Here is a 25,645-nt window from a genome sequence, read left to right as displayed (position 1 = left end):
TCTGCTTGATCTTTAAGATGAAATTCAGAGTTTTACGACTGCCTCTTCTCTGCTTCTTGCCACTGCTCGGGACATTTTATCTTGGTGAGAATCTGATGGTGCTTGAAAAGGGCAAGAGAAAGCAAAACGAAAGAGGAGAACGAGACAGCGAGCAGAATAAGGGACTCGACCACTGATGCTAAGCCAAGCCAAGCCAAGCCGTTTTCAGGCTGAGGGTTGGTGTTCCCGCCCGGCCCCTTTTGAGTGGTGCACCGTTCGTACTTAGGGCGGGAGTATCAGCATCGCTGCAGAGGAAAGGCTTTGGAAGCGGTCCTGATGCCGCGGTAAGTCCCGAGCTCAAGCGGGAAATGGTGTGTCTGTGTGTCAGCGCAGAGCCGAGGTTGGGTTTGCTCGTCGCAATTCAATTGACTCTGTTCTGAGAATCCTGATCAGTAGGTCTTGCGAACGCAGCCAAAGACAAACGGGTTCTGATAGTGCCAAAGTGCCAGTGAAGAGTGCCTGTTAGCAGGAGGACGGACAGAGACCTCTTTCGCTATTGCATTAATATCTGTGTTCCGCTACACTGGCAGAGGAGTGTATTTAGGTGTCGCTTTTGTAAGTAAGGTGCTAATTTTTGCATGCGTTTGTCAAGTCAGTTTTTCACTCTTGGTGGTGCCTGGAAAAGTCGCTCCGGTTTTCTTGACAAGGTTTTCCGGACGTTGGTTTGCCATTGCTGCTTAGGTCAGAGAGTGACTGGCCCAAGGCTAGTCCGTTGGCTTTGTGCCTAAGGTAAGACTAGAACTCATGGTCTCCTGGTTTTTAGCCTGATACCTTAACCATTACACTAAGCTGCCTCTCAGAGTGCTATTAATGCAGGAATATATAGAAATGACTGTGGCAGTTGTGCTTTGAAGTACAGCCTATGTATGAGCTTCCTCTCATAATAAATATTTCTAACACTTAGTGAACCACCTCCACCAGTCTGGTGCCCCCAAATGTATTACGTTAGCAGCCCAATCATTTCCAGCCCAAGTAACACCAGGTTTTCTATTTGGGAATGAAATGAAAAGGGCACTAGATTGTGAAAAGCTGCTGTGAACTTATGAAGTAGAATATTCATGTGAAAAGTGATTTCCACCTGTTGGTTAGAGAGCCAAACAGGTTTTAGTTTGATAAATTAGGAAAAAGTCTTGCTGATCTTTGTAATGTTTAGGTTGAGGATGACCTTTCTTTTACTTGAAAAGGTAAAACAAAAAATGCAGTACATATACCTCACTTTGTTTCCTAGTGTGAATTGAAGCATTCTTTTCCACCTGTCTTCATTTGATAGTACTTTAGCATTGATGAGAATTCCCATTTAAATGCTTGTCCTAAATATTTACTTTTGAGACTTTATATTGTTTCAGAAAAGTTTATATATTTAGCATAATAAAAGACGAGGGTACTCCTGTTCTTTGAGTTCACACATCACATTACATCATGGTGGTTTAGCACAATGTTATTAGGATCTTCAGTAACCTATGATTAAATATATGATCCCAACTATTGTGTAAAGTTTTTATTTTTGAACCAAGCATTCCTCTTGACAGCTGCTGCTGCTGGAAACTCCATACAATAATGATGATCCATTGAGTAAACAGAACTTATTCATAATTTTCACTGACCATTAACTATCGGGGTTGGATTCATACCACATGCTATGCTAGACTATGGTTTCTGGTTTAATTTGGCAGGCAAATGTAGGTTGTGCTATCCTAGTAAGATATGCAATTAAAGTAAAAAGTGAACAACATCAAACTTGGAATTTATACAAAATGCTGCACCATAGTCTGCTTGATAATTTGGTTGATTTTGGTTTTAAATATTATGTGAACCCAGCTATAATCAACATAGGTATTCATTAGCTAGAGCTCTAAAAATGTTCAGGCACATGTACATATGTGAGCTGACACATATGTGACAGATCTCTATTAGTTCTCCAAGTAGTCAATTTTTGGTGAGTGGGAGTTCTACTTAACATGATGGAGGAGAGCTGAGGACTTACATAGGTAAGTAGACAAGATTTTTTTGTCAATCATATTTTTCCCAATATTTAATATTCAAATTTTCCATTTAAATATATCATCCCAGTATTTTCATATTTCATATATTATAGAGATACTATACTACTTATCTATCATAACATCTATCCATAACATCTTTCTAGTCAATTTATATTTCACTTCTATTTGTAAAAATTAGTTAAATCACTATATATCCTTTTTTTCAGAGTTCTTATTAAGCTTAATTTCCCCTCAATATTTCAATCATTCCTTAATCCTAAATCTTTTCAAACTTAATTTGTCTTTAAAATTCAAACTTTTCTTTCACTTACAACAGACATGTCAAACTCGTGACATCACACAACGTATCGGAGCTTTTTTGCCATTGCGGGCAATGGGGTGGGCGTGGTTTCCCGATGATGCGTCCGGCCCGTGGGCCGGCAGTTTGACACCCCTGACTTACAACATCCTAATATTTTTACATTTTGTATCTTATCAAAAAATACTATATTACTTATATCTCTTATCTTACTTATTCTAAAGTCCCTTTATGGCCAAAATTATTTGTTTATTTAGCCATATTCAAACAAGTGTTTATTCATATAATATTCCATCTGGTAGGGTGAATCCAGTCTCTTCAGCCCATCTCTAATCTTCCTTTGCCAAATTGTTTTCCAAATTAATATTTTCAACTTGTCCAATTCTTGTATTTTTGTAGTTATTGTTAGGAGTAGAGGATACAGAGTAGATAAGATGTATGCTTTTTGTCTCCCAAACAATGATTCTCCTAGCAGTGTCCATTTTGTTCAGTCTTCTTCTCAGGTTTATTTTGACGTTCTAATGCATAAGGTATATTTTCCGTATTTATTGTTGTATCCAAGTGTTGTAAGTTTTTTCTTGTTTGTATTAAGTTATAATTCCCTTCATTTGTAACTACACCAGTTAAATCATTTTTTTCTAGTTCACATTCTGTTGTCTGGATTGTTTGTTCATTTTTTACCATAGATTTAAGTTAGAAGTATAATCACTTATAGCAGCCACGTCAAACTCGTGACGTCGTGCAACGTATCGGGACAGTTTTGCCATTGCTGCCAATGTGGGATGGGTGCAGCTTCTGCGTGATGAGTTCGGCCCGCGGGCTGGCAGTTTGACATCCCTGACTTATAGTATCAAAGTTATGTTTAATCTCCTCGTGGTTTAAGTCTATTTTAGTTTGTATCTGTTGTAGCGTTGCATAAATTTCGTCTTGGAAAGTATTTGTCTTGTCTTGAAGTATTTCTAAAAGCTAAATCTTTCAGGAGTAGATATTAAGTGTGGTTTTCTATCATTTTTTTGATGTATGTCATATCCATGTTGTCTCCCCCTTTTGAGTAGTCCGTCATAAGTGCCATAGTCTCTGTAATTAGTCTTGTCAAGCTAACCAAAACTCAAAATCCATACAGTCCAATTTTGTATAGTTCTTGTTTTTATATATAATTTTTGTAATCCACTGTTATTTTCAGTTGTCAGGGTTTCAGTAAAATCAATATTTTATAACAATTCTTTCTTTCAGTAATCAATTGTCAATTCAATATATTTAGCCAGCTTAAATCCTTTCTGTAACTTCCCTTCTCAATAATTTATCATAGATCAAAGTTTTTAAATAGTTCATAAATTTAAACCACAATCAAAGTATTTCTTTTCCTTCAAACACTTTCCAATCTTATAGCTGGACCAGTATACAATCTCTTCTCTGTTCCTTAGCAATTATCTTCTTAAAGAGTTCATGGGAACAGAACTTTTTTTCTTTGTTTCTGGGCATTGTCTTTAATATGCTACATTCTCATTGTCCACTATATGTCAGCAAATATTTATTTTCCAGCTTTTTTAGACAAAAACTTATTATTTTTCTTTTTTTATGTAATTCAATCAAAATCCTTTAGAATATAATCTTAGTAGTTTGTTTTAATTTTTAAGTTTGATCAGATTGTAGTATTTTGAATTTAATTTCAATAAGGTTCTTTTCTCCTTAAAGGTTAATTTGCCGCTTCCGTCTATGGGGGAATGGGAATGTAGTCCCTTCCCCTCATTTACGGAGGTTGTTTGCTTTGGGGATCTTTCTCAGGGACCCTTGTAAAATAAGGGAGAGAAGATCAAATACTCTCATCAGTTCCAAGCATGCTGTTTACCGTTGTTCTTGATAATGCTCTTGGACTTCGGGTGCAGTAGCTTGGGCTAGACGCTGGCATGTGGTTAGCCTTTCTCCTGTCGGGTTCAGAGGGCTTTCCCCAGATCAAATGAAGCGATTGCCATCGCTTCGTGATCAACGGGGCACCGCTTCTTTGTGGTCACCTCTCTGGGGCGACTTCGGACCCATTTAGGGTCCTCCTGGCAGGGCAAAATTAGCTGTGGGGAGCGTAGGTCCGCTCTCGCGCAGCCATGTGCTACGAGCGCAAACCGGAAGTCTGACAAGATTTTTTTATTATTATTTGGCCCTGATACTATGAAGAGTTCTTATTTTTAAACTATGCTAGGTCTATTTCAGGATTTGCTGTACATTTTTATAGTTCTTTAAAATAGGGGGTACAGAAAATGTGGTCCAAAATCTGTGGAAAATCTTGCACCAAAAGACAAGAAAGAGTGGTTGGAAACTCACCAAGGAGAGAAGCAACCTAGAGCTAAGAAGACATTTCCTAATGGTGAGAGCAATAAACCAGTGAAATAGCTTACCTTCAGAAGTTGTGGGTGCTCCGTCACTGGAGGCTCAAAAAGAGACTGGATGACAATTTGTCTGAAATTGTATAGGGTCTCCTGCTTGAACAGAGGGTTGAACTAGAAGACCTCCAAGGTCCCTTCCAACTCTACTATGCTATATTCTGTGTTCAGTATGAGACTCAATATTTCAGATTTCCCAAAATGACTTGAATCAAATTCTAGATCAGTGGTGGTGAACCTATGGCACAAATGCCAGAGGCGGCACTCAGAGCCCTCTCTCTGGGCACATGCGCCGTCGCCCCAGTCCTAGGCCTTCAGTTGGGTTTTATAAAATCTTTTCGCTTTAGGCCTCGGCCGCCATGTGCAAAAAAAAAAAAGGTTCAATCAATCAGTCAATTTCAACTTCATGCGGGGAAAAAAAAGATCTTGCAAAGTTGGAATTGATTGAGTGAACTTTTTAGTCCCACCCAGTCTGCCGTTACCACCGCAGCCACGCCTACCCAATGGGCCACACCCACCCATTGGCCACACTCAGCCAATGGGCCACACCCACCCAATGGGCCACACCCACCTGGCACCCAACGATGCATAAGTGGGTTTGGGGTTGCAGTTTGGGCACTTGGTCTCTAAAAGGTTCGCCATCACTGTTCTAGATCTTGTATTTCCATTGCTGAGAGATTATGAGGTATAGTATAATGGATATCTGAAGTATTTCAGAAGCTTAATGTATCCATAGAAGTGGTGATAGTAATAATTTATTATGGTTGACCGAATTCTCAGAGTTATTCATATAATTTCTATTTTGAATAAAACCAAGAACAACATAAAATTATAACTAGGTCACTGAGGCAATCAGGGCATGTTTAATTTATAGACAGTGTAACAAATTTTAACTACATTCAAAGAAATAAAATGTACAGGTATGATAAAAGCAACTGTACCAAAATATAATTCAAAATTGTCTGAATACTTTGCGAACTAGGGAATTATGAAAGAAGAACTGGGGTTCTTATAGAGGGAGCTACAGGCCATGAGCAATGGATTCAGTGGTTCCTTTCCCACAAGGGTACTTATGAAGAGTTTTTTCGTATAGTATTTGCACTTGAGATCAGCTTTTGGAAGAATATTGAAATAGGTTAGTGTTCTTTTGAGTTTGGGGATCCTTATTTGGTTTAAATATCTTGCTGGTTCAAAAAAGCAGCTGACTACTCAGAAACACTTTCTTAGGGCAAATTGATCTAATTTGGCTTCCAAGCCTTGTTAGTTCCAGGCTTGTTAATCATTTATGATAGGTTCTGTTGAAATCATCTGAGCAAGAGTGTTATGACTTTCACATCACTGGATTTCTTGGGAAAATAAATGTAATTAAAACAGGCTTATGTATATTTACAGGGCCCTGTATTTTAAAAGGGAACAAAAGTGTTTTGTGAAGTTGTTTTAGCTTTATCAATAGAAGAAAATATATGTAGCTTAAGGTTAAATTGTGGAGTCCTTGGTGCTCTCTGAACTTGTTTGCTCATAGATGTTTCATTACCTGACTAGGTACCATCGTGGTGTTTGCTGTGGGTTTATATACAGTAGCCTGTCTTGCCAGTGTTGGTGAGGGAATGGTATTCTCCTTGGTACCCTGATCCTGAAAGCCTATGAAGAATTAAGGAAGCCTAATCAAGGAAGTACAAATGAGAAAACTATTCCCCCACTGACAATGGCAAGGCAAGTTGCTGTTTATAAACAGGGAGCAAACACCACACTCATTAGCACTGATGAATGTGTACTCAGTACACTGTACCTAGTCAGGTAATGAAATATCTGCAAAGAAAGAACCAAGTTCAGAGAACGCTGAAGACTTGACTTGATTGTCCCTTGGCAAGAATACGAGTGGCTCTTACCGTGAAAACATAAATACCATATAACTTAGCTTATTCTTTTTATACACAAAAATGTTTTTTTTTCAGTAATCCCTTTTCAAAATAATTCTGAAATCAAATCTAGCAATATAAAATCATGCTCCAAAGATGTCCTTAAACTTTTCTCATTATGTTTCATCTCAAAGAATAAAGTAAAAATATTTTGTGGAGCTTTGGCCTCGTTTACATATTTTTACATGGAAGCCTGTCTCATTGCATTCAGTAGGACTTAACTTTTGAGAAGATGAGACTAAGCTACCTCCAACACTGTTACACATTTCATTCATTCACTGTCCCACTGGGCTATTTGATCTGAATGATAAACCAGTCCTGCTTAAATAAAATGTATTTTCTGCTCCTGTAACTATATGATATAGAAGAGCAATACAAAAGAAATGTAATAAATGCTTCTCAGATTATGCTTTCTTTTTCACAATATGGCCTTGAATTGATGCCCCTTCACTTTCCCATTTAAGAAATGTCATTCCTTAAATCTGTAAAGGCCTTTGCAACTGTTGAGTTTTACTATTATTGCATAGGGGAAATACGTACCTAAAATAATTGTCTAACGGAAATGTGGCAACGTGACTTTTCTCCTCACGGTAAAGTGGTAATTTCTTGGACTGTGAATGGCTAACGAGTTCAATTATTTCCAAGTTTTCAGCATCTCCACAGGCAGAGGAAAGAAAATTTGGGTATGCTGTAACTCTGCTGCCACCCAAAAGTCTTTGACAGATTTTAAATAGTATGCTGCTTGACCAGCCTATCGTTTTTCCTAGATTTTTTTTTCAGTTTGCTATACTGTAGAGTTTAATGGGATTTTCATGTAATTTGCCATTTATCCTAATCATAAAGCTATCTTGGGCCCAGATTCCACTGTACTTTTGCTTCCAGCTTTCTTTGAAGTCCACCATAAAAACTTCCATCATAACATGCCTTAGCGTAGAATGCAAATGCATGTCCCCTACAGCATCTTTGCAGAGTGAATGTATTAATGTACACAGTGTTTCCTTGCTGCCTCTGAGATACAGAAGATGTAATGGAGTCTGCATTCTTTAAGCAATATTTAAAAAGAACATGCTGTTAAGAATTTTATCAAATTCTTTCAGCTTTGATTGTATCTTGGCAAGAATGCAAGTAGCTTTTAACATGAAAAATGTAAATACCATATACTATATAGCGTTGCTTGTTTGTTTTAAAGGCAAAAATATTTTTCATTTTCATTTCAAGCTAGCAATATAAAGTCATACTTCAAAGATGTCCATAAACTTTTCTCATATGTTTCATCACAAAAAATAAAGTAAAAACATTTTGTGGGTGATTAGCTTGGGTTTGGGCTCATAAGTGTCATTTATGCCGGTACCTTTTTGTGAGGTTTACTCTTTCTAGCACTGTGATTGTTTGGAAACAGGAAAATTGGCCTGTTTCCAATGTGATACCTGTAATGTTCTTTTCTAAAATGAAAACCCCCTGCAATTCGTGTTTAATCTAAAATTATCTTCTGATACATTTATTAAATGATTGTAAAGGTTCTTAGTTGTTTAATTGCTTTACAGGGAAAAAAAAGCAATACCTCCTTATGAAGATTTAAGGAAGTACATTGAAAATTGGAGTTATCTCTGGGAACAATAGTCTTAATGTTAATGTTAATTTAATTTGCATACCGCCCTTCTCCCATAGGACTCAGGGCGGTTCACAGCATATTAAAAAACAAATACTATACACAAAATACAAAAATACAGAAATACAAAAATATAAACCCCAATAAAAGCCGAATTAAAAACCAAATATTGCCAGCTGTGTTTCCGATTAAAATTACTTTAATTTATGTTGACCTTTCTTTCTTTAAAGTTATTTAGTCTACATTCAATAAAATTCTGATGACCACTACTTTAGAAGACAGCTGTACAATCTAAAATATTATAAATATTCAGCTTTTCATTCCTAGTATTGCCATTAACAACTGGGCATCTAGTTCAGGAAAACAGATTTTACAGAAGAAGCTGGCACGTTCCTGAATCAGTACAGTGAAAAATGCAAGAAAATATTTTCTTATGGTTTAGGGACCTGTAAAGTCATAGAGCATCTGTTCCTTAATTCAGTCATAGTCTAGCAGCACTGAATCATGTTGAGCTGAAATATAAGAATTGCTTTTTTCACCTTGAAAAATAACAAGGTAAGTTACTATGCAATTCTGCCTAGCAATGTTCATTATTAGTACTTTATAGTTAATAAATATTTTGGGTAATCTGATATTGATATCCTGTTTGTTCCAGTTGTATGCCACATGTGAGAAAACAGCACAAATGTGATCAGTTTTCAAAGCAGTATTTACCAACTTGTTCACGTATACCTGTATGAGGTTAGCTCTTATTGTAAGAAAATGATGTTTGCATGTGGTTAGGGTTAGTTAATGGGAATTACTACTAGCTACCAGTAAAGCATATTCTTAGATTAAAATTTCCCTTTGAGCAGTAATAACACTTGCTTTCCTTCTTTTGTAGTGCTAAAAGAGCTTTGAAGCTGGAAAATTTTATTCCAGAAAAAGTAAGAATATTTTTGTTTTTCTGTCCTGTATTTAAATTATTTTGTAAATTATTTTGTAGAAAATGTGTGTGTGTATAAATGAGCAACATTTCAGAGAAATCATAACTCAGTAATCAATGATAATATATATCTTAATGTATATGAAGTGATTGCGAGGGACCTTTGAAGGCAGTGCTATTTTATATAATATTCTGACTTTGTAAGAAACAATTGACTATAACTAAGGAAATATAGTGCTGTTCTTTGTTTTGTTATATTCACATCTCTCTCCAGCGCCAAATGTTTTTTTATGACATTGTTTATTAGAAATTAGCTTTATAATTGCTGAAGCAAATGCGCTGCTATCTGAATGTACATATAACAATATGTAATTATGATAATACTATAATCTGCATATTATAAACTGCAAAATTGAAAGCAAAACAATAAAGACATTTTTATGGTGAGAATGTAATTAGCTGAGAGAAGTAGATTAACATAAAACAATATACTGTAACCTTGTGATAAATTACCCATACAGTTATCACAATAAAAATGAAATTATATTTTTTCTGGGATTCTTTCTTGTTCTCCCTCCTTGGTAAAATGTGGCACTGTGGGTTTCTAAACCCACTGTGCCAAGACATATACCAGTTTATTTTCTTCCAATAACAATTGTGGGTGTTTCTGTGAAGCTAAGCCAGGTAGCTTGTGGAAGAGAAGAAATAATAGGAAATATATCAAAATGTGAATAAAATGAATCTCCAGGTTTGTCTGCATGTGCCATTTTTTTTTATTTTGCAGAAGATTTGCTATAGCCTTAGCTAAACTGAAAATCTGACTGTATTAAGATATGTCTACTTTCTCTTTGTTTGGATTGAAACAAAAGTGACAAAATAGCAATAACAATCATTAACAATGTAATTTGCAATTTCATTTTCTGTTATTCATTATTTGCAGTACATACAGCTGTGACTGTAATTTTGCATCTGCTTTCTAGGTCCGAAGGGTGTTTTTGGAAACAAGCGATTCAGCTTGAAATTATTTTATTCCACCCTAAAGCTGCTTTTTTTTCTGAAATGGAAATTTAAAAAGGGGAAAATGTTTATTTTAAGAATAATTATTTGGCGTGTTTGCTCAGTCAGATCTCTTGCTGCAGGTTTATAATTTCATTAATTTTTCAAAAATCAGAGGTGAAATTAATCATGAAAATTGGGAGAACTACCTTTTTGCTCAGAGTAAAAACTGTATTGCTAAATGCTGCAAGAAAGTGTTCAGATTACAAGACTGCTATAATATATCTCATCCAGAGGTAACTTCTGTGGGCTGTTTTGAGAATATATTTATTTATTTATTTATTATTTAAATTAATATACCGCCCTATCTCCCTTACGGGACTCAGGGCGGTGAATAGGCAATATGTAGGTGAGAGAAACTTTAATTTATAATCCTAAGAATTAAATTCTGAATGTTCTTTATTTCTTATCTCATTCTACTTTTCCTCCTTCCCCTCTCACTTTCCCCTAAATTTTGAGTAGTAAAACGGGAGTTAGAAATGTCTATTTATATGACATTTATTAAATATTGGGTTAATAATCATAATAAAAACTTGCGGCTATCAGGCCCAAGCCCATTAGACAGCAAAATCCAATTGACCAATCCTTAATGGCTTACACCTAATAGACAGAATCTTGCCAGATTAAAGCTATAGCCTTCTAACCTAATAGATATACTCCTGAGAGTTTATAGGGTGTTGCTTCCTTGAATTTCCTCCTCCTCCTCCCATTCAGTTCAGGACTGTTCAGTCTTATTTTGGGCTTCTCTCTGGAGTGTACCATCTCCTTCATGGTAAATCATGGTGATTTTGCCAAAATCCCCCCACACACACACACACTACTTCAGGTGTACATACTATTACAGCAGCAAAGAGATTTTCAATTATAAATGAGCGATAAACATTATCAATGTTTTATACACACATACTTTAATTTTTAGCAATATGGAGATGTGGAAAGGAATATGGAATTTTATATTAAATAGTCTCATGTTTAGTTATAATGTGATGATGAAGGAAGAAAAAGCAATAGTTCATTATATTCATATTCTGACTTCCATCTTTGTAATGCATCTGTTGAAGTTGAAGATTCCCTTTCTCCTGAATCATCTATAAGCAGCATCTGAGTGATTGGTGATACCTTCCTCATGATTTCATTTCATGATTAGTAGCATCATCCAATTCTGAGGTGATAGTGGGTGTGTAGTAGATTGATTGGAGAAGGCTAGGCTATTGTCAGCCTTTTTTAAAAGTTGAAATAACATCTGGAGTAAAATGTGAAAGGTAAGGTAGTAGCTTTCCTCTAAATAGGGCGGTGACAGGATGATTATCTAACAGGTTAGTTTGTATCGCACAGTCTAAATCAGAGTCAATATCAGACAAGAGAAAATCTTGCCATTGAGGACTATGCTGCTTAACTCTTGGGTCCTGCTGTAGGCTGAAGCCTATAGAAGTAATCCCATCTTCTTGGAATTGCATTGAACAGGTAAGTTGGGAAGTTAACAATGTCCTCTAAGTCAGTGGTTCTCAACCTATGGTCATTGGACACCTGGGGCTCCACAATGTTTTCATAGGGGGTCCACAAAAGCTTGACGAAATGTTATGATTTAAATATTGATTTAAGTCTTGGGGGTCTGTGGCAGCAAAAGCTATTTAGAGGGTGTCCATGATGAAGAAAAAGTTAAGAACCACTGCTCTAAGTTGTTATTCAGCTGAGGGATAAGCTATATCAGTGGGGAGTTCTTGTTAAATCTGGAGTCTGTTCTTGTTCTTAAATCTGGAGTCTGTTCTAAAGATTTATTAACTGAGCATAAAATGGATCGTTGGTGTGGGGGAGAGAAGGATGGTTACATTCTGCAATGACTATTTTAAATAATAAATAAATGTATAGGCATTCAAAGGGAGAATATGATGGTGCTTTTTACTGCAGACAAAATGTTCTTTGTTGTTTTTTTATCGGTCCAGGTGCCAGTAAAAAGAAAGAAAAATGAGCTTTTTTCACCAACAACAGGAACATGTCTACTCAGTGCATTTTCAAGCCCCACGAGTAATCATGTCAAAGAACAGAGAAATGATCTATCAAATGGTTAGTTGAACATTCTCTTCTACTTACTATGGAACTTTTCTGGTTATTGATCAAGTCAGATTCTTGATTTAGTAATTTATGTCTATAGTTACATAAATAACTATCATTTCTTTTTAATTCTCTTTAATTTTCTCTCACACACACCCCTCGATGAAATTGGATTATGAGGATAATATTGAAATCTCACTAATTTACTCAAGTCAATTTGCAAATATTAAGTTGTTAGAAATAATAAAATTGGAACAAAAAAAACCCCACAGTGGCAAAATTGTGCCCCCCCCCCAAAAATCCTACATGGATCAAGAGTTAAGCCAATTTTGAAGAAGTCTTTGTTTTGTTGGTCAAGTACAGAAAGAAAATATCATTTGGAAATTTATGGCTTAATAAGGTGACTCTGTGCCCTTTGTACATCATATCGTAAGTTAGAGCTACTTTGTAAAAAAAAAACAACAATTATACAAATTGAAGAATTTATCATATTCACTCAGTAATTCCTCTCTTCTTAGCTGAATATTAATAATAGATTTATCTGTATTCATAATCAATAGTGTGATCTATAACTTCAAAACTCCAAATATTGGATTTCCTGAATCAATCTTTTATCGACGGTATACAAAGCGTTTGCTTTTACCAACTCTGTGATTTCTAGTTTGTGTAGCACATGTGTATGTGACATAGAGATTGACTGATTTTTTCCTATGCCTGTACTCTTGAGTGAGGAAAAAAAGGAGAAATGCCTGAAGTAAAATCCCTGAACATTAAGTGTCAAAGGCAAAGGTGAGTGTGTGCTATATTTCCATGCTGTAATTAAGTATGGGCATAAGGGAGCAGTCCTTTTTCACATAAAAGAAGGAATCACATGTTCTCAGCTGACATTTAGATGGATAATTATACAGCAAAGCCTCAATAGCTTTCCTTTTTTTCAGATTATTCAAGCTGCAAAAATAATGCTGAGGAATCGGATAGTAAGCTGTTTCTTTATTCTACTCTTAATGCTAAATTAAATTTCTTACAAAGAGTGTGCACATAAATAAGTTATGTGTGTATTGTGATAAAGAATGTCATAATGCATAGTTGGAAACTGAAGCGCATATTTTAAAAATCCTAAATGATATTTTCTTCAGTGTCTCTATATCATCTCTGTTTTGACATGTTACTTGGCCTTCAGCCTGATTTAAGGCAAGGTTTTAAATAAAAATCCCTTATTGTTCCACATACCTTCTTAATGCGTGTTACACTACAGGTAGTCTTCCTATAACAACGGCAGTTGGGACCTACAGCTCCATGGTTAAGTGAAGTGGCTGTTAAGTGAAACTTCACATGACTGCACCAGACTTAGTCCATCAGTTCTGCTGTGGTTGTGAAATTAATCGACTGCGGTTGTTAAGCACAGTATCACATGGCCACAATTTGTCACTTATTGCCAGATTCTCCATGGGCTGCTTGTTGGAGGCTGGCTCTGAAGCTTGCAAATGGTGATTCTGTGGTGCAGGATTGTAAATGTGTGCCGCCCAAATTGTCACATGACCACGGGGATGCCATGATACTTGTAAGTTTGAGGACCAGTTATAAAACTACTTTTTCAGTGCCATAATAAATTTGAATGGTTGCTAAACAGGGCAGCCATTAACCAAGGATTACCTGTATTTTCTGTTTCTGATCCCACACAAACTCTAAAATCATATCCCCCCTAATATCCCTGTAGCTCTCATCCTAATGGCATTCCAGAAGGCCTTAAATAATTGGCTGTTCTCCCAGGCCTTCTGCTAGGGTGGTCAGGATTTGTTTGAGAGGGTCAGAGGGTTTGTCGTTGGTTCTTAGTATTTATCACTTTCTTATTTGTTTTTGTAACTATTACATTATGTTTTCTATTCTATTTTGTTTTATTATGCCTCTCCCAAAGTGTGTTTGGAATTGGACGGTGTCTAAATTGAATACATTAAAACAAAATAAAATAAACTAATATATGATCCCATAGCTAGTATTCTGTCCATATTAGCATGACATAATAACAGGCTATTTTACTAATTGAATTAGATTTTTAAGCATTAATGTTTTGAAAATTGATTTTAATCCCTACAAATCCATTTAATGGGTATACATAAATGCAAAAATCTGTGAGTGCCAAATTCAGTGACCAAATAGAAAGGTAATTAATATACTTTAATTAGAGAAAGCTTCATTTCTGTATCAATTATGGGGAAGGACCAGGTTTCTCAGACTAATAATAGTTATTCAGGAACCAAGAGGACACATTTTGCAAACGTTCCAGAGTATTTTTCAAGGATGTTCAGGGCATTCAGATTAGGTCCCAGTATAAAAGCCATTGTTATTCATGAATCAAACAGAAGGTCCATCTGATCGTATTTCGAACCCAATTTAAATTTGGGAATGTTGTAATCTGCAGAAAGGTTGTGTGTAGAGATCCTGCAGCCTTTCTCTGCTTCAGTTCTGCAGTTACGATGTATTCCTGAAGGAATAAAATAACAATGTTATACATTTAAAATTTTAAGTCATGACTTTGACATGCATACAATCAGCAGATCCAGTGTAGTGCAGGAAAACACTTTTAATGATATTCACATGCTACTTCACTCATCAGCCACTTCTTTTGCTTTCAGATAGCCTTTAACTCTCCCTTAGCTGGAATCATTTGGTATCACAAGACTTGGGAGCAAGCCGTGCTCAGTGGTTCGCCACCTCCTACTCATGCTCTGTGCTAAGCACTAATTTTGTTGCCTTTTCTTTTAAGCCCAGTCCATCCTGTTTCCCAGAGGGAGGCGACATAGACCACACAGTGATTATCTCTTTGCCTTATTCCTTAAGGGCAGGAGAGGGAAAATAATTGAGCCAGCAGGCTCCAGAACGAAGAGTCATATGAGCCCAGTCATGTTGTCTGTATTGTCCCTTCCTGTTAATTTGAACACGATGCAGATTGTGACATTTTAGTTTTCTAAATATAACTGTTGCGATTCTTTTGGATGAATGGTCATTGAGCTGAGTTCACGTATGAATGAATGTTTGTGGCTTATTTTTGGCTTGATCTGCCCATCCTTGTGTTAGGATAATGGGCATATACTTCTTATTCAATTTGCCATCGAGACAGACTGTAAGGATAATATTTGGCCAGAATCTCAACAGCAGCTATTTAGTTGCTTGGATTTTTATCCCAATCCTCTCCGTGACATTCTCTCTTGGCAGCTTCTGTAACTAAAAATGATAAAGCCATAATCCTAAAGCCCTAACCATTATTAAAAGAGTGCAAATAAAATAAAGGTAATTGATAACCCCTAGCAACAGCAATCCTATTACATAAACAAAATCCAGAGCCCCCCCCCCCAATATTTTGATTTTTCTCCTGAATTTAATAGGAGGGGACCATTCTTACATTGGTTGAAGACTTCTTGATACTCTGGGACAGCCACAAAAGACAAATGTCCTGTCTATTTAGCATGCTTATTACTCCAAAGTGTAAGTTTCCATTTGAAACAGAGAGGCCCGAAGGTAACTAGAACTCAAACTATGAAATACTTGATAGGTGATAACCAGAATGTGCCTGGAAACATATACATGACCAGTTCAGGACCAAAGACAGTGTTAGCTGACTTGGCGTTTGTCTGTCTGCACCCTGGCTGCCACATTTGACAAGATGAATTTGAAACCTCCAAATACTCCTTAAAAGCAACCATGTGCAGAGTGCATGACAGTAATCCAAGCATAAGGTAATGAGGGCATGAGTGACTATTGCCATAGCATCGGCTCCAAAAGCAGACTGATCCCCTCGTCAAAGCTGAACATAAGCATGCAGAACCCTTTCAAACTGCACATGTTTGTTTCCAAGTCCCCTTAAGGATTGATTTTAAACTATGTAACCAGAGAGTAAAACAGTAAGGAGAGGGAAGTATCTATGGCAGTGATGGCGAACCTTTTAGAGACTGAGTGCCCAAACTGCAACCCAAAACCTACTTATGTATCGTCGAGTGCTGAGTGGGCGTAGCCCATTGGGTGGGCGTGGTCCATTGGGTGGGCGTGGCTGCGGTGGTAATGGCAGACTGGGTGGGACTAAAAAGTTCAATCAATTCTAACTTTGCAAGATCTTTTTTTTTCCCGCGAGAAGTTGAAATTGATTTTTTTTTGCACACGGCGGCGGAGGCTTAAAGCGAAAAGGTTTTATAAAACCCAGCTGAAGGCCTAGGATTGGGGCGATGGCACGCGTGCCCACAGAGAGGGCTCTTAGTGTCGCCTCTGGCACCCGTGCCATAAGTTCGCCACCACTGATCTATGGCTTGGAACCCCTCCATGCTCTTTGTAACTTTCTTGGTTAAAGGATGGATTTGGGGTTTTGAGGAAAGAAAATTTCTCCCCTGTCTCCCTGATACAAAAAGTTCTAGTTCTCTAGAATGTTGAGTTCCTTTTTCAGATCCTTTGAGCTTTCTCTGGCTAGAGAGGAAAGTATACCCCTAACTTAAAAGCCACTGTTTGGGAATTAAACCTCTGTTCTGTAGAAAATGTTTACCCAGCTATTGCAATGAGAGTGACTGCTAAAAAGTGTTAATGTTTGCTAAGGGACTGACTTTCATAGGGTTTTCCTTACGTTGGGGTGATATTGCACATATTATATGGTGCGGTGACATTGAATTAAAATCAAAGTCTGTGTACTGTTTCCTTTCAGTGGTTTCAGAATTATGAGATAATCTTTGTGTATTCTCTGTTGAATGCTTTTTCAAACCATTTCAAATTGAATGTCTTGTTATTTCTACTTCTTTAATTCTTTTTCTAGAAATCAGAGAGTCTTCCAAAGTCCTGCCAATCCAATCCAATAGAAAGGAGCAGCATGAAATGAAAAACAATGACAAGTAAGGTTTTCTATTGGAGTAATTATCATGAAGTTCCAACTGCAGGTGATTTGGGGGTGTTCGAAGCATTAGCGCTTCTAGATATACAAATGCTTTTTTGCACTAGTATTTCCTGTGCATTTCCATGTTTTAATGTTCTGAATGACACATTCATCCAAGGGATTGGCAAGGGGGAATAAGACCCTCACTTTATCATGCGTGTCATATTTTTTTTCTTTGTATTTTATGTTATGTCATTGAAAGTTGTGAACTGTGTTAAATCATTTATTAGCTAATGGTGGTGATTGTAACCCGAATTTCCATCACAAAGTAATGACACAAAGCACAACGTCCATCACATTATTTAATGACAGAAATTTCAGCAGTCCCCATTGGTATTGTTAATTGAATTCCCCTGGTGGGGATCCACTGCAATCCAAGCCATTCCTGACTTGGTTCCTCCCAGCCCTGAACCTCAGTAAAATAAGGGACTTTCTCCTCTTGAATTCCCCCCATCTGCCTAGCTCCTCCCCCTGTTCTTTTGGCCGCCCTGCATAGTGACACACTTCAGCAGCAGTGGCAGCTCTGGGACTGAAGTAAAAGTCCAATGCCTTCAGCAGATTCAGATGGCTGTGGCTGCCTTGGGCCTTTACTTCAGCCTCAGCACTGCCAGCACCAGGGCGGAGTGCTGCCTCAAGCTCCATGCTGCAGACAGCCACCCAGCACCACAGCACAAAGCCACAGCTGCCCCCACCACCAAGTATCTACTGTACCTTGAGCTTCTACTGCACCTAGGTGACCTTTGCTGTCTTCTCTCTCCCACTGCTGCTGAAGCATCTCTGGCCTGGCCCTATGCAAGGCAGCCACTGGCCGCCCCAGCCTTCTTCCTTTTTTCCAATAATTGTATGCACTGTTCTTCAAATTGCATGTGCCCTTCTCACGATACTTTGAAAGGCCTCAACTTCAGCCCCTGTGCAGCTGGCACTATGACCACTGCTGAAGCAGCACTCAGGCAGAGGTGGGGACACCGGAAGCGCCCCTGAAGTCATTAGTCTTGTTAGTGTGAGTGAACCACCATGCCTGAATTTTGAGCATGTGACCTCAACGATACTGCAACAGCCATAACTTTGGGGACCAAGCATAAATACTATTCAAATGGTTTTTGAATAGTTTCAACAATTATACAGGATTACCTGTACTGCCTAATCCTGCAAGAAATTGTTATTCCTTCCAATGTTGTTGAACTGGATTTGGCAGCAATGCCATGCGATATGGTTGACGATGAGAGAGGTTAAGAGTTATAGTTTAGCAACATCTGTGGAATCCTCATCTTTATCCTATAATATCTGTTTGATTGTTTCAGCTGTTCGGAGCAAGCAATTGCTACTTGAGCTTTTACTTAATATATTGCTGCAGTGTAGTCCTTCTGTCAAGTATCGACCTTCTAATGGCCTTCAGAATAGTGCTGTGGTTTCCATTGTTCTTTTTCTCTGTTCTTACATCCACTGTTTACTTTCTCCTTGATCTTGAACAACCATGAATTTGGAATGGGGCTTGGCTGGAATTCTTATGTACAGCACTAACACTGGGATATCTGGGTAAGAAATACAGTAGATACTAAATTAGTATACTGAAGCCTGTTTGCAATCTTAATACAACCAGGAAGAAACCTGATGAACTAGAAATATTTTTCAGATGCATACCATAATGTAAATAGTTGCAACCTTATATGGCTGTTATTTTAACCTTAATTGCGGTAGGGAGGGGCTGCTTGCTAAAAACACAATCTTACACGGAAGGTCTAGTTTTTCTTGTTTGTATTTTGCTTATTCTTGTTTCATACCATTAATGTTGTACTTGTCTTTTTGCTTAGACTCTTGGTATTGCAGTCTGAAGTTGAACATTCCCTGGAAAGATTCCTGCGAATCCGAAAAAAACTAACCAATCTGAAGGTCTGCCATTATTCTTTTCCACTTTGTCAGATTAATTCAGTCCTCTTGATCTTTTTTCTTTATTACAGTTTAGTCTTTATGTTCTTCCTTTTCACATTGTGAGTTGAGTTCAGTAGAAATACTAAATATTCCATAGATGCATATGTGTGCTCGTGCCATCCCTTCAAGGTAGACCAGACTAGGGAACCAAAGTCATGCATGCTAATGCTAAATTCCTTATACGTTTATAGTACCAGAATTTTGTAAGTCTGAGTGCATTCCCCACTCTCTCCCTTTGTCTTTGTGAGAACTAGGGAAGGTCTTATCTGAGATGTTTGCTCAGGCTACAGTTTTGCTCTGGATTTAAATTTCTTTTCTGACTATAATCTTGATTATGGATCTTCCTCCTCTTACTTAAGCTTTTTCTTTTTGCCTATTACGCTTTCTAGAGCAGTGGTGGCGAACCTATGGCACGCGTGCCAGAGGTGGCACTCGGAGCCCTCTCTGTGGGCACACATGCTGTTGCCCCAGCCTCGCCTCCTCCGCGACCCCCTCCTCACCAGCAGCTCCCCTGGAGGAGAGTCACCCCTGAACGTGGCCCACACGAAGCAGCGCAGCCAAGGACATGGCAGCCAGGCAGCGTAGACAAGACTCTGCTCTCACGCCCCATCGTGCACAGTTGATGCTGCAGGGGGCGGGCAGAGGGCGTGGCCGCCATGGTGCTGCTGGGTTGCCTGGGCGATCTGCGGCGGGCCCTGCGGGCAGGCGGGGCGGGAGATGGGGTGGGGTGGAGCAGGGGGTAGAATGGGGCGGGGCCAGTTTTTGGGCACTCGGTCTCTAAAAGGTTCGCCATCACTGTTCTAGAGGGTCTCTACATTCTGATAAATTCTTTGCTAACAAGTTGTCCCTTTATGCATTCACCTGCTACTTCCACTGTCTGAGAGGTGCATGTGTGTAAGAGGATTTTGGGGTGGCTTTGCTCATACTTTTAATTTTGTTTAAAGTTAGTAATCATCAAAAAATATGGGGGTCACTATAAGTGAATGTGCTAAAATGTAACAGTGAAATAATTCAATTAATTATAGGTAATAATAGTAAAACGCCTTTAAAATGTGTAAGTTACCCTATTCTTTTGCAGTGCAACCTCTGATATCCTTTTTAAAAGTCTGATGCTTAGCCCCCCAAATGTTTGAATTTTGATATAATGGCTGTATATGAATTTGGATTGGGGGACATCTGAATTGAAATCACCGTTCAACCATCTCTGCATTTTCATTGGGCTATGTTGGTGCATGATATTAAGACAGAGTTATGGGGAACCCTTCATTTTATCTGATTTGCTCTAGGAGAGATGTTAAAATAATCCAAAGGTTACTCCAACAGGCAAAAACTTCAAATCATATCCAAAATGGAATTCCTGGTTTTTCAGTTTTGTAATCTATCAAATATAGCCAGGAAATTAACTTTCAGCTTCATTGGGCTGATCATATTGGACCTATTTCTAATATCACATACTAGTAACATGGTGTGCTTGTATAGTCATTATGAATTGAAAAGAGTGGAAGATTTAAGAAATGTTTTTAGGTTAAAAACCTTAGCACTGATATTAACTTTTTCCCAAAAAAACCCTGTTTTTCAGGCTTTAGAGGGCACCAGAGAGCTGGAAAATATTCTGGGTACTTCAAACAAGTCTGGTAACTTAAAAATTGAAGTGAGAAAATCCAGGAAACTGAGTAAGACGAACAGTATCTCATTCTAGTTTTTTGACAGAATTTAAAGTTTACATTTTGTAGGAGGGCTTGTAGTTATTATGGAGCTATAATTGTAATATGTACCATTTCCCCTTCATTGGTTTATTTTTTTATAACTTTTGAAGGCTCTACAGAAACTTTACACGGAACAAAACAATTACAAAAGATAAGTGACAGTAATGGTTATTTAAGGCAACACAGCTCAATCCTGTATTTATCTAGTTAAATATAGTATTAAATTTAGTGAAACTCACTCTCGTGCAAATAGGACTGTACCCTTAAATTAAAGTGTCCTGTTGAGGAAGTTAAAAATTAGCCTAATGTTTAATTCTTCACAGATGAAACGACCCGGTTTGGCATCCTAACTGTATTTCTCAACTTACTAACCCATTCATATATAAGACTGAGGGTCAAGGTTCATTTCTGAGCGTGTGGGTTGGTTTCTGAACGTTTTGTTACCTGGCTAGGTAACATATTCAGTGGAGTTTAAGGGATGACAGTGTCAGTCTTCTGTTTAGAAGGGCTTCAGGTGTGGGTGTGTCAAGTGAAGGTCACTTGATTGAAGCCCTTATAAACAGAAGAACCCTGACACTGACATCCCCTAAACTCCACTGAAGATGTCCATATGTTAAATTAAGATATATTACTGCCATTTATATAAAATTTATTAAGATTCTATTTGCTGTTTTTCTTTTTGGGGATAATATAGAAGTGTTATAAGATCTAAGTGTGATTTCCCTTCTCTTTTCCTTAAATAAGATGAGAAAACTGAAAAAACCTACAAACTGTGATAAAATATAATTTGAATAAAAAATGCAATAGTGAAAATAATAAAACATACAGACTGGATTATTATAGTCTATTAAGCATAAACTCTCTGAGACCTTGGTTAGTATTTAAAATTTGATTTTTATGCCTATAGCTGGCCTTGTAAATAAAATGGCTTGGTTTCCTGTCTACCTGAAACCCTCTGTTATCATTCTATGAGAAATATCATTCTATGTAGAAATCTGCACCTAATTCAACATTTTTTTAATGATTCCATTGGATGTTACATAACCACCATTTTATACATCAGAATCACACAAGTAGTGTTCTTGTGATATCTAAATATTGTTTCTTCTTCAGTTGAGGAAGTCAGAAAGAGAAATCTGGGAAAACTGGGTGCTGTTGGATTTGCTACTCAAGGTGAAGTTTTTATTCCTTAATATTGTATAACATTTGCTTTGCTGGCTAACTTAATAGGGAACACCATTTCTTGACACACTGTTTCACAAGGCACCATCCCACCCCCACCCCCCTTGCAGTATAATATAACTTTCTTCTCTTCCCCAAGCACTTAAACAGATATATAAAAACACATTGTCACATTTTAGGGTCTAAAAGGCAACTTTAAGAACTGTGGCATTCAACTCCCAGAATTCCCCAGGCAGCCATGCCTGTATAGGTCTTAATGTTGCCAAGGTTGGACACTCCTAGTGTAACCAAAGTGATATAGTCTAAGGAGCTGTGTTTGGTATTAGTTATTTTGCAGTTTATCAGATGCTAAGAGGCTACATATCTTGGACAGATGTTTCATTTTTTAAACTTCAAATGTGATGTTGAATTTGGTTATTTACATACCTTCCCCCTCTGGCTAATGAGGTGAAGGAAAATCTACAGCTCCTTGTGATGTTGACGTCCTTTCTTAGGGATTGAGAACCACAGAAGCAGAAGTAGCAAATCCAGTTTTCTCCAAGTAGGTGCCTAGGCACCCCAGGAGAAAGAAACATACTGCTGATGAATTGCAAAAACCTCATTCCCATTTTTTCACTTTATTAACAAGCTTTCTCAATTGGCACTCTCTCCATCAACTCCCACCAATAAGTGGTATGGAGTGGTGAAGGTAAAGTCCAATACAGTTGAAGAGACCACATGAAGGAAATTGTATTTATTTTTGTAACAGGGATGATTGGCTGGTGCAAAAGCAACTGCTGTAGGGTATCACAAACTGAACCAATTGGTGGAATATTTATTTTATATCTGCAAATGCATTGGAAGCCTTGAGTGGGACCTCTCTCTAGAACCTGGTTGTCCAATCTTTTGGTTTTCCTGCGCCGCATAGAGTGAAGAAGACAAATAGTCTTGGGCGCACATAAAATATAGTTAATGTATATAAATAACGAAGTTCCTTTATTTTTTAAATATTTTTTATGATTTTGTGGGGCCCATTACAAGCTGTCCAGAGCCGCATGAGGCTCATGGGCCATGGGTTGGACACACCTGCTTTAGAGGATCCAGAAATCAGGGACAATTTTGATTTGTATTGTAGCTTTGCTTTCACATAATAAAATGACAGAATTTACTGCATAACATTGGTTTTTGCAACCTGTTATTGTGGTCTTTAAATAAGCTGTATGAAATCCAATTTCCATGAAATCTGATAATTCTCTTACATCTTTGGAAAATTTAGTCCTACAGGATGAGCATTGATAGAATTGATATTTATTATTTACCAAGTCTGCATTAGATCTGCAATTTGACAGTTAATAGTGGCTCTTGACTATTTATTTTATTTATTTCTTTGATTTTCTAAAATGAATTTGCAACAAGTTTTTTTGTAAAGGATACCAGTGAAGTACAATTATATTCTTCCTCGCAGAGCTCTTGCATTGTCCAAAATATTTTTTTATAGAAGACGGAGCCCTTATAAAATAATGGAACTATAGGAAAGAGATCTGGAGAGGGAGGAGAAAGTTAGGAACATTTTGCATAGGTGCTTATAGCCCACCACTATTTTGAAACTGTATTGTACTTTCTGGAGGCCCTTATGCAAATGTGCAGCTTACTTAGAAGTCTTTCTTATGAAATTATTTTCCTACCAAAAACTTTTTCTTTGCAATGTTGAATCCATGTAGAAGAACCATACAGTATGTACACCTTTGGGGAGTTGCTTGCTTTTTTAAAAAAATATATGCGATCTTTATTTTAGGACTTATACAACCATGTTTGTGTTTCCCATTTTGAAAGAGTGGACAGTATGACAAAATGCAAGACATTTTTCTGTCTGTGTTTCTGTGATCATGGTCAGGAAGACTTGAGAGCAGGGGTGTCCAGCATGGCCGGTTGGGGAATTCTGGGGTCCACAAGTCTTAAAGTTGCCAAGGTTGGACTCCCCTGCTCTAGAGGCTGCATGTGATCTTAGAGCACTTCAGTTGCTATCCTTTATGGCAGTGATGGCCAACCTTTTAGAGACTGAGTGCCCAAACTGCAACCCAAAACCCACTTATGCATCGTCGAGTGCTGGGTGGGCGTGGCCCTTGGGTGGGCATGGCCCATTGGGTGGGCGTGGCTGCAGTGGTAACAGCAGACTGGGTGGGACTAAAAAGTTCAATCAATCAATTCCAACTTTGCAAGATCTTTTTTTTCCCCGCGAGAAGTTGAAATTGATTGATTGAACCTTTTTTTGTTTTTGCACACGGCGGTGGAAGCCTAAAGCGAAAAGGTTTTATAAAACCCAGCTGAAGGCCTACGACTGGGGCGACGGCACGCGTGCCCACAGAGAGGGCTCTGAGTGCCGCCTCTGGCACCCGTGCCATAGGTTCGCCACCACTGCTTTATGGTAAGCCAATGATGCAACTTTCCTGCAGAAGCAGTGATGTGGCCATTTTTCATGAGGAGGACTTTGCACAAACCCCATTCTCTCTATTAGTTCATACTGCTGGAATCCTTGGCCTTTAATACAGATTAAACCCCACTTATTACTTAACTAAGGAAACACAAGCTATTGCTATTCCCCCCCCCCCAGGCATCTTTAATTCACTGATCTTAATAAAAGCTACCCTTTTTTTTTTGCAGTGCTCTTTGGGGAGCTTACAACAAATAGGAGCCAGAACATACAATGTTTTTAGTATTCTTGACACCATGCAAGCAACATATTTAAGGGGAGTACAGTCTGTAGATGCCTGGATTTACACACACACACACACACACATACACACTTCTGTATCTTTTCTGTCTTAGCCACATCACCATTTCTTATCTTCAAATCGTTCCATGTACAGTACAACCTTGGTGCCACCCAAGGCTTTAATAATGATAATATTTCTCTAATGTCTATTACTGAGGGACTTGAGAGCACTCAACATTTATGAATACAGCCTTGCCACATTGCAGAGACAAATGAACTCTATTTTACAAAGTCCAATCTCAGCCAGGCACTTAAAAAGATGAGATGCTTAACTGCTTAGCTGACCCACCTGAAGGTTTAAGCATATCTTATTTAAAAATACGCACCTTATAGTTCTGTTTCATGTTATGCACTTCAGTGGCTTAAAATCAGGAGGTTATGAGCTGGTGAGATAAATGATCTGTTTCTATGATCCTAAGGAGTAATTCTGATCAGATTTTCACAGAGATTCTTCTTAAAGTTATCTAAGTTTGAGAGATGGAGGAAAAAGGAAATCCACCTTGAAAACATAAATATATCATGTGTTACACTGATTCATAGAAAGATTATTTAGACCAAATCTAATTCCTTGTTAGTGCCAAATCAAAATTAAAGCACCCGTCAGATGACTGTTATTTGTTCCATTATCTAACAAACTGGTTTTGCTCTTAAGAAGATTTTTTGAACATTCAATTAGGTTATGACTTCTTTCATATTAAAACCATGATTCCATATCCTATACATTGAAACACTCTTTTGTCTTTTGCTGTATGTCATCTTTTTATATATGGAAAATTTATTTATTTGATTTATCCTGCCTTCATTTTTGGGGGGTCAGTTCAAGATAATATTCATACTTAATGCGCCCACCTCCCATTTTCCCCACAAATGCAACCCTGTCACATTGGTTGG

The 25,645-nt window shown here is 37.7% G+C and overlaps 1 protein-coding gene across 1 annotated transcript in view; it reads left to right on the top strand.

Annotated features, from left to right (window-relative positions):
- The first annotated feature begins 270 nt into the window (after positions 1-270).
- Positions 271-25,645, top strand: part of ITGB3BP (integrin subunit beta 3 binding protein) — a 36,270-nt gene continuing 10,895 nt past the window's right edge. The window contains exons 1-8 of the mRNA XM_015815534.1: positions 271-323; positions 9,127-9,169; positions 12,168-12,288; positions 13,215-13,253; positions 17,069-17,144; positions 18,997-19,075; positions 20,694-20,787; positions 21,934-21,993. Coding sequence (XP_015671020.1) covers positions 316-323; positions 9,127-9,169; positions 12,168-12,288; positions 13,215-13,253; positions 17,069-17,144; positions 18,997-19,075; positions 20,694-20,787; positions 21,934-21,993 — 520 coding nt within the window. The 5' untranslated portion in view covers positions 271-315. The remainder of the gene's footprint in view (positions 324-9,126; positions 9,170-12,167; positions 12,289-13,214; positions 13,254-17,068; positions 17,145-18,996; positions 19,076-20,693; positions 20,788-21,933; positions 21,994-25,645) is intronic.

The sequence above is a fragment of the Protobothrops mucrosquamatus genome, unplaced genomic scaffold (genome assembly GCF_001527695.2).
Source record: "Protobothrops mucrosquamatus isolate PMUCROS unplaced genomic scaffold, P.Mucros_1.0 scaffold347, whole genome shotgun sequence".
In the NCBI taxonomy this organism is placed as follows: Eukaryota; Metazoa; Chordata; class Lepidosauria; order Squamata; family Viperidae; genus Protobothrops; species Protobothrops mucrosquamatus.
The sequence above is the reverse complement of the archived record's forward strand: the minus strand, read 5'-3'. Positions and strand labels throughout refer to the sequence as shown.